The sequence below is a fragment of the Poecilia mexicana genome, unplaced genomic scaffold (assembly GCF_051168715.1).
Source record: "Poecilia mexicana isolate PSO_F unplaced genomic scaffold, ASM5116871v1 scaffold_6, whole genome shotgun sequence".
NCBI classification, from domain to species: Eukaryota; Metazoa; Chordata; class Actinopteri; order Cyprinodontiformes; family Poeciliidae; genus Poecilia; species Poecilia mexicana.
The window spans coordinates 29407561-29417913 of record NW_028263375.1 but is presented as its reverse complement, the minus strand read 5'-3'; the positions used below and the strand labels follow the sequence as shown (position 1 = coordinate 29417913).

General features: G+C 38.4%; 1 protein-coding gene across 1 annotated transcript in view; it reads right to left on the bottom strand.

The window, feature by feature from the left end:
• Window positions 1-4872: 4872 nt before the first annotated feature.
• LOC106929700 (transcription factor SOX-6-like) overlaps window positions 4873-10353 on the bottom strand; it is a 148249-nt gene continuing 142768 nt past the window's right edge. The window contains exon 16 of the mRNA XM_015006799.2: window positions 4873-8677. Within this exon, the coding sequence (XP_014862285.2) occupies window positions 8332-8677 (346 nt within the window). The 3' untranslated portion in view covers window positions 4873-8331. The remainder of the gene's footprint in view (window positions 8678-10353) is intronic.

Genomic DNA, 10353 nt, shown 5'->3' with positions numbered 1-10353 from the left:
ACTGACGGGCATTTGAATGTCTTAAGCGCCACAAACCCAAAGTAGTCAGCATCATGGTCGCTCCGCTTTGATGCCTCCCTGAAGAAGCCTCTTCAGCACATCTGAAGAAGAGAGGTCATGAAGGGGGCCGTCTTTTGTGTTTACAATTTAGAATTCTCTTGATCTACATGGCCGATTGCTAAGGAGAGGTAAACGAAGAGAGAAAAGAAAGGACGTGGTTCCCCTCGCTCTTCAGTATGGATCTGAAGAATCAAAACGTGGGTTTTTGCCTCAAGGCCCTCATCCAGCCGACTTTCATGAAGAAAGAGGTGTCATTATACCTCATCATCCCCACACACAGCAGAGCCACGAGAAAGGAAGGTAAATTCAAAGTGTATAATCACTGAGCTGAGAGAAACATTTACCATCACAGCATGGCTGGTAATTATTATGATTACTAATATTTGCCCCCTTTTTTTTAATGTCACTGCTCCTCAAAGATTATCAGGAAGATTTCTGAAAACTCAACTGATTCACAATAATGAAACTTCAGGGTTCAATTAGACCTAAACTAGGCTTTTGTGAAGGTCAAATGTTTTTATTTTACTTTCCTAACACTCTCAGAAACATCCAAGTTTTCAAAAAAGACTTAGTTGTTCATCCAACTTCATAACACACTTCTGTATATTAAAAAGTTGCCCCCACCAAAGAGCATTAACTTCTGTCTGCAAACACAGACGATGCTACAAAATATGTAAAAAAAAAATGTGTTTTAGAATGTGTTTTTATCCACTATTCAATAATTATTACATTCATCTACATTCATCTCAAACCTTCTGATTTTAGGTGACCAGAAGTTCTGTAGCAGAAAATGTTATCAGATAATATACTTTTTTCATCATATGAAAATCTGTAATGTTTCATGTTACTCGCATCAAATTTGATGTTCTTGTTGGTTTTTGCAGTGGATCCTTTGGTCTTTTTGTTGTCAGAAATATTTCCATTTCTTGCTAGCTATGTTAGCTTTTGGAGCATAGCAGCATGATGAATTTGACTGGCAGCCAATCAGAATATGAGCTTAAAAAATTTTAAATAAATTACTTTATTTTACATTTTATTTAAAAAAAAATCATGATTGAATAACAGATATGGGATTAAATTAACTTTTTTTTTCATCTTGACTCCAACTTTCTGAGGCCCCCACAGCGCCCCCTGGCAGCCTCTCATTTTGAAAAACACTGACTTACTCTACACTCTAGGAAAAGTTAAACGAGGTTTACTTGCAAAAATAAGAATGTGAAGATAATCGGTAGTTTTTTCTTGGGCTCGGCTGTCAGAAACAGATGGTTGAGTGAGTAACTGGAAGGAGAAACAGGAAGTGAAGGATTACCCACCTGATGTGGTTCCCAGAGTTCCTCTTCAGAGTCTGACAGATCAGCAAACTTTAGTCCTCTGAGTTGTTACTGTTGAGAGACAGAGTCTTGGTCTGAATCTTCGTTTACCAGGGATTGTTTCACCCGCGGGACTCTATGGAGGAGAAACCTCTACATGTTGGAAACTAGAAACAATTACTTCAACATTTGTTACATTTTCACCTGCAACGGTGAAAATGCTGCTCTCTGTCAAACACATAAAACTACTAGAAAAACCTGTTCCCACCCTCGCCTGTGGGGGCGCTGCACCCAGAACCACTGAAGGAAAGACACGAAAGCTTCAGATGACATAAGTTTAACTTCCTTTTCCACAAAAGTGGTGTCAGACTTTAGCGTCTGCAGGATTTCTTTTATGTCTCTGGTAAAAGATGAGTTGTTTCTTAGACTTTTATTTGCATTTACCCAGAATGCCCTGCGCTGTAATCCACTTCCTACCTTTGGAAACTTTTCCGGTCCGCTTGGATCCACATATGCGTTCGAACCGTGCCAGAGTTTACTTCACCCAAACTGAGACCCAAGTTTGGAGGCGGACCAGAGGCGATTCACGCGTCCCCAAACGAACCGGACGTTCAAGACAAACGGACCGGAGTTCGATTAAAGCGGACTGAACAGGGCTGGTTTGAATGCAGCCTGAAGTGTTATAAAACAGCTGAACTCTTTCTTTTCCTTAAAGCAGGTTAAATATAGCACAGACGTTCACTATTCAGGTGTGGTTTGAAGAAACCAGGGTGCCAAGGCAACATGGGAACACAGGCAGGTGTCAAGCAGGTTTCCATATGTTCCAATGAAGCTAGAAGTAGCATCCCAGTGTCTGTTTTCTAAGGTAAGCCTAGAATAACTCTCTTTCCTTTAGTCTAATGTTCCTCTTTCACTGACCAGAAACACGCAACTTTTTTCTTTTAGCAAGTTCGTTAAATTTTTATACGTACGATGAGTGTTCTATGTCCCAAACCAACCCAAGAACTGGGTAAAAATAAACTGCATGAAACTTTTTTTTGTTTCTGTGTTGTCGGTTTTTACACCCAGGCAGAACATAGACAAATCCCAGTGTTGAATATTATAAACCATGTTTTCCTTTTTTCTTTTTTTTTTTTAATTATTTTTACTTCTTTTGTTGGCTTATTGGGACTCTCTCCCCACATTTATTAACATAATCAGTCGCAGACGACGGATATACAGAGGCTTTAAAAAGTTCAAAACCAGTTAAATTTACCCTTAAGCCATTCCTATGGGTTAAACTTCTTTTAACAAGATGCCAAACAAAGTGCTCTAGTGACCAGACTGTTCAGTATGGTGCTGATTTCCATCCCAGCCACTTCACACTTGGCTCCAGTGGAAAGCTGGAGATCATGGTCTGATGGAGCCAACAGAACCACATCATCTGCAAAAAAAAAAGAAAAGAAAAAGGCAGTGGCCTGAACCGGAGGCCACTAAAACGGATCCCCTCAACACTTTGGCTGCGCCTCGAAATTCTGTCCGTAAAGATCATGAACAGAAGGGACGACCTTTGGCAGAGTCCAACTCACTGCTGGCAGCATGGAGACAGATCACCAAGGTGACCGTTTGACAAATAAAACTAAAGGTTTTAACTTAAACTGCATATAACTAATTAGAGGAACAATAACAGGAAAAAAAACTTGCTCAAAACACATCATGGTTTAATTACCTGTTTCAAAATAAAAGCTCTCCCTGTTAGTTTTATTTAGGACTAATTCACAAAAAAGTTATCTCAGCTTTAAAAACAAGTTCTTTCAATTATGGCTTGTGTAGTGCAAGACATGTTTTGCTATAAATTGTTCAGAAAAGTGTTGAAAATGGCAAGATTATATATAAATATACTTTTAAAAAAAGAAGAGCATTTTGTTTGGGTTCATTTAAAATACCCCATCAATAAGATTATAAGCTAGCAATTAGTACTACTGCAAAGGTTCCACATGGAAGAAAATGGAAAATTTATGATCTCTGGTCAAAAAACAAAAAAACAAAATAAAATATATCAACCTAAAATATCAGCAACTCCTGCCCTGAATTTTAATAATCAGCCACAGAAAATCCTGCATGTGGCAACATCAGACAAAATATGAACATTTCGTGCACGTCTGTGTTTTTATTTTTTAAGAAACAGTTTAGGTAAAAAATACATAAAACTTTTTTTTGTTGTTGAAAATGCTGGGAACATGTTGGCGGTCACTGGAGAGTCAACCATTTCTTACAAGATCTCTTTTTTCTAAATCATATTGCTGTGAACAGTCATCAACTCTGCAGTTTTCAGAACTATTGAAGCTTTTATTATTTTTAACTTCTTTTATTATTTTTAATAAAACAAAGAAAAGGAGCATAAACATTAAAGTGTGATGTAACAAAAATTAGACACAGCTTGACACTGTTAAGCATTTAAAAATTTTGATTTGTGTTTTTTATACTATTGATCATCCTATGGAAACATTTTATTTTATTGAATATGAAAACATTTTCCAACTTTTTTCATTTTATTTTGAAAACATTTTATAGTTTCTTCTGTTTATCTGATTCGATGATGCAAAGATAATAAAACAATACATTCTTTTTGTTTCTTCCTTGAAAATCTTTTAATAACTGGGTTGATTTAAAGTGAATTTCTTTTAAGTAAAATAAAAACTATTTTTGCCCACAAAGTTAATAAAGTTGGAACAAGAACAGGCGTAGGTTTCTGTGACGATGCCTTTGCTGCATACCAAAGTTTATCATGTTATAAACTACTGTCGAGTATTGAGGTGTTTAAACCTTTCCATCAACACACACACACACACACACACACACTCACACAATCTGTCAACTTGCAAAAACTTGCAAAATGTTTAAGAAAATGAAAAGGAAATGTAAGTTATGATGACTTCGTTAATGAGATGAACATGGCAACGGTACAAGAATGATTTCAAACACTCCTCCCAACTCAGAGTTATGGCACAGAACGCACACACACACACACACGCACACACACGCACACACACACACACACACACACAACCTTACAAAGGAGTGCGACAAACTTGTCGGCGCCCCTCGAAGGGTGACGCTACAGTTGATTTGGGAATTACAATTAGATTTATTATGTGGTCGCATGTGGCTGAGTTCTCCGTTTGTGTCGCTGGATTGGCTGCAGCGAGCGCCGGCGCCGTGGCGTTTACACCGCAGCACAGTCAGAGTGTGTAGCGTTACCTCACTCGCACACACAGCGGAACAATAGGCCACATTTACTGTAATGGGCCACCAAAAATATAAAGACTGAGGGGAATAGTCAGGCTTTGGAAACAGAAAGCCTTGTGTTTGAAATGATTAGATTCTTGGAAGAAAAAAAAAAGTGAGCTCCATTTAGAGCAATGGAAATAGATATTTATGAAGAACTACCTGTCCCACTGCTTACACACACACACACACACACACACACACACACACAGCAAATAACACTTCAACATTAATCTGAAGTCTTTTCTTTTTTTATTCATATATATTTTTTTTTTCAGATTGTCTCTCTCACCAAGTTGTACTGACACTTTTTAGAGCCAAAGCAGGCTAATAAATACAATGAAATGTTAAAACGCACAATTGAAATTTCAAATACAATACTCATCACAAAAAAAAGAAGAAAAAAACAAAAATAAAATAAAAATAAAAATGTGTGTGACCGTGAAAACGTGTGCTCTGCCTCCGCAGGTCACGACTAACAAGAGCATGAGGTTACCTTTTTTTCTTTTTTGTTTTTCAAAAGAGACCAGAGGCGGCGTGGCCCGATCAGAGCTGCGAGAAACAAAGTTCGCTTAAATAAATGAAATAATAATAATAATAAAAAAAAATGCTTTGAAAGAAATGGCAATTTTAATGGAGCCTGGCAACACTGAGGCCCCCCTCAAAAAGAAATAAAAAATCTGATTTTATTTGACTAATTTGTAATGTTTTAAATCAAACAATAACTTCACATTAGTCAAAAAAACAGGAAAAGTACATCAGAATTAATATCCAGTGCTTAATATGTGTATGATGCTGACAGAAATGTAACAGGAGCAAAAGCTAATGTTCAGACCTAATAAATACAGATGGAAATAGTTGTGAGGAGAACTTTTGTCATGAAGCAGAAAATTAAAGAAATGTTTAAAAAGAACTCAGGAAAACAGTTTTTTGAAAAAAAAAAAAAAAAGATTTGATATACGAGTGAGCACAAATATTTTCCCCTCAGCATCATTATGGTGAGGAAAGCTCTGTCCAGCTAATTTTGAACTATATGAAAATACAACAGGTCTTCTTTTTAGAATAACAGACCTGTTTAATTTTGCCTTTAAATATATGAGTTTTCAGATATTTCCCACATTATTCTGAGGACGATTATAGCAAACAAGCTAGGAGACATTTTAGGACGAATTGAAAACACAAAACCCACAATTATCACATCTTTTTAGCAGAACCTCTTTGAGACAGCTCTCCCATCTGAGTACGAACAGCTTCAAACGTCCTTTTAGGACTCAGCGATTCTTAAAGGGGCAGGTCATGATTTTTGAAGTGAGGTTCTGTTGAAAGGTGACCAAAAAATTGAAATGGGATAAATCCAGATCAGTCAAACCAGAAAGCTGAAGCTAACGTCTAGTCCAAGAGGAGCAATGACAAATATGAACTTTTACCATCTTAAAAGAAAAACAATCTTAAAAACAGTCCATGGGAATATCAATTTACAAATGCCTAAACTGTAATTACGTTTCCACGGGATGCATATTTACAGTGATTTACTTGAAGGTAGGAGGCGGAGGGACAGAAATATTCGTTTCCTAAAAGGAACATGTAGCGCTCGCGTGTGGTCACAGAAACTAACTCAAAACTGAAAACTATGTTGGTGCTAAAATACCTTTAATTTTACTGACTATGAATATCACATCAGACAGCAAGTTTGAGCAGAACCATTTCACATGTTCCACTCTTTCTGTATGTTTCACACAGGAAGATAATCAGCAGCGGACGACCTCCGACCTCTTTTTTTCTCATTTAAATATCCATCATCTACTTAAAAAAAACAACAAAAAAAACTAAACAGTGCAGTTTATGGTAGAGATGCACCTGGATGGAGATTTTATTTTTTATTTATAAACATTTAGACATATAATTAGATTTTTTAAAAATGACATTATTGTATTGTATTAGATATTATATTGTAATGTATGGTCTCAAGATAATTATAAATCAGCTACTAAAATCCTTATGGATGCATTTATAGAGTTTGTAAAAAAAAACAAAAAAAACATTTGGCTACATTGTAAGACATTTGAGACGAGACCCGTCTTAAAACCGTAAGAGCTCATTTTATGTTCGGCTCCTCTCGGACAAGCTAGCGCGCGCCGCCTCAAACTCCAACTAATCTGGATTTATAGTAAATAAGAGTCACGTAATTCAGGTAAAATATCAAGTGCTTCTAACAATTTAACAAAACATCACTTCAGAAATTATTAATTTAAGATGTAAAAAAAATAAATACATGAAAAAAAAAAAAAGCTAAAAAGTACCTCTGTCGTTAGCCTGATTTAAAGGGACGGTCATAAGTGCTGATATAGCACTACGCTAAGCTTCGAGCAAACTGGTTTGGCGTGAAGGAACTAAGAGCAACATGGTTCATGAAAGCACCAGTGCAGTTGGAAATAAAATGAGCTACTCTGCTACGATGTGTCTCGAAGTGAAACAGATTCCTGGAGCGACACAATGCGATGATGCGTTCGTGTGACTGGGGGAAAGCGTGACAAAGACGTGTCCTCCCTGAGCTCTGACTGTGACTGGATCAGGAGGGGAACCAGCATTTTACTTAAAAACAAAAACAAAAAACAAGAAAAAACAAACAAAAAACAATCTATCACACCAGATAGAAAAATTGATTGTATAAGACTTTTTTTTTTCTTCGTTTTTTTTTTTTGCAGCATTGGAAATTAAGACTACAACATCCCGGGACAACGTGAATGTTTGGCACATCTGAAGAAAACTGTACAATGTATGGGTTTTTCCTTCCTTAATAATAATAATAATAATTATTATTATTATTATTATTATAAAGGATTTAACTCCCTATATTTCAATGACAGTCTGAAAAATCCTACCTATGGAACATCTAAAAGTCCTACTTTTATGGAAACAAAGAAAAAAAAAAAACCAACATTCACAAGCTGGCACATCATACCTGAGCTGGGATATTTCTTAAAAAAACAAAAAAACAAAAAAAAACTAACAGTAACATAATATAAGCAGTTTGTAAGGTGGGGGAAAAGGCTTAGCACTATGTTGAAAGTAAGGTAAGACTAAGAAGGTAACACAAATCAGAATTTATATTAAAAAAATTTGAAATTTCAAGTTCCGACAGTCCAGAGTTTGTACAGGCAGTGAGACCTGTCAGAGATCGATGGAACAGAAAACCAAACGGGGTCACGAAAAGTCAAATACGCCATAATAGTAAAACTAACACACTCTTTTACACATTTAAGACCAAATAGCTGTCAAAGAGCATTTTGTGATGCGTGAAAAAAAAAACCATGCATGCTCTCTACAAACCACACCACGTTGTGATGCGTTTGTTGCTCATTTGTTCGTTGTCTCGTTCTCTTTCTCTCTCGCTCTTCTTGCTCCTTTAACGATTGTCAGAGTGTAGGAAACTGCAGCTCCTTGTCAGCTCAAAGTCTGAATGATTGTTGAGGTCGTGTTCGTGGGACACCTTCTCCCTCGCCGGCCCCTTTTTCTTCAACGGGGCGCCTGTCAAGACACTGTTCCACAAGTCTTTCAGATCTTGCCAGGGCATGCTCAGTAAGAAGTCTGCCTGGAGATCTCCGTGATGAACTTTGTTCTCAGAGTTCGTCTCTCTGGACGTAAAGGGAGTCGTTGTTTTTGTCACGTTTTTACTTTTACTCATCCCCCCCGATCAGTTGGCGCTGACCACTTCCCGCGTCTCGTGCTCGCTGCTATAGTCCGATTTGGGCTCGTCCTCAAAGTCCTCGTACATGTCCATGTCGTCGTCTCCGTTTGCGGGGTCACCGGGGAGATCCATGGCGCCGACGCCTGTACCGTTGCTGCCCCCGCCGCCGGGCTCCGACTTCACCCCGTACGTGCTCTGGATGACGGGGATGTTCGGCTCGGGGCTGGCTGACGTGCTCGAGCAGTCCGAGGTCAGATGCGGGGAGGGCGTCGCCGTTGTCGCCATGGTTATCGCGCCCGGGTAAACTCCAACGCCTCCTGAGCTGTTGCCCAGAGAAATCTGGGGTTGAGGCCTGAGATTTGAAAAAAATAAATAAATAAAGGGAGAGAAAAAAACCCATGTTAAATTTTGGTGAACTACAACACACAACTTCAAACACATATCTTCGCCATGGTGGATTCTACGTGAGACTTTAATTAAAGCTACAATAAAAATCTGTATGCAAATGCAGTCCAGGTCAAAAACACAGACATCCTATTTCAGTTCAAAACTAACATCTTTGCCGAGTTCTGAAATCGTTTCCATTAAACAGAATCAGATTCACTCAATGGCTTCACTCCTGGAAGATTCTCCACTGTAAAATAATGAACTAAACTTGTTTGGAATTGCCATGGCGACCTTTCACAGATAGTCAGACAGCGACATTTACTCCTCTAAGGCCAGTTGTCTTTCCTGCTTAGCTTTTAGCTAACAAACAGCCTTTCCTACAGTACAACCCGAACTCCAACTGTCGGCCTTTATAAACATAAGTCACCATTTGAGATACAAATTGTTTTCGAATGTTACATGAAATGTGTATATCTTACAAAATTACACCCTAAAAGTGAAAGAGTATAGTGTTTTGCTTTCATTTGTTTTGTGTTTTGCTTGTTTTACTGTAACTGTAAGCACAGCATGGTCACTCATAGATTTTGGCGACCTCAGCAGGCTAAAAATGGACTGGAACAATTTGGGGAGTTAAAACATAGAGAAAATTTATCTGCACTGAAGAACTGAATAACTAGAGCTATTTTATTTAATGTTCTCTTTTGTTCCATGTGTTGGTACATAAAAGCTGAAACCAGCATGCTAACAGGCTAGCCAAAGAGAACGTTGACAGATTTCCTAACATTTTGGCAGAGGTCTTGCTAACCTCTCTGGGGTTCATGTATTCTCGTAAACTGAATACAAATCACAGTCAATTATGAGAGGAGAAGGTGAGTTTACTTTTCTTTGGGAAGAGTAATTCAAAACCCAGATGGATATAAAACTTTAACATGAAGAAGTCAATGGTAGCTTCAAAGTAAATTGGGATGTTTTTCTAAAAATTCTTGAATGTGAACCTGCAGTTGGGATTAAAAGAAAAGAAAAACAAACTTGAGTGTAAAGTTTGTCTTCTGGACCAGCGTGCTGCTAACAGGGAGCGCTACCTGCTAGCAGCAGGATGAGCTAATTAGCCTGCAGACATATAAATGGGATGAGGGTAAACAGTGTTTAAACAAACGCGCCACATGAAGCGGGAAAATCATTTCTCACCCAACATGTCTTCGCCTGTCCTTGTTGCCACATTAAGACGCCGCTGGTTTAGCTGTGTGGACTGTGCCATGAATTAGCGGCGCGGCTCTAACTGAAAGTCCAGGCCTTGGTAGAGCCTGAGCGTTTTTTCATATTTACTTGACCACACACACAGAAAATGTGGCACTCCGCCTGTGACGTCTGCCCCGCTCTCTTTCCCCTCTCAAACATCTGCTTACATTTCATATTCCACTCTGTCTGTCTGTCTCTGGTTTCGCTGCCCGCAAGCACCCGCCATTGTCCTGATTTAATAAATGACAAGCTATTAAAAATCGCTCCCGATTCAAGCCGCGGCCTCTGGTAGATCCATCTCAAACTCAGACCACTGAGATGGCTTTAAACACGTCCGCGACTGGTTCCCATTAAAGACAATGCCACTGTTCCCCTCCCAGCCCCCTACCTTTCTGGTCTGAC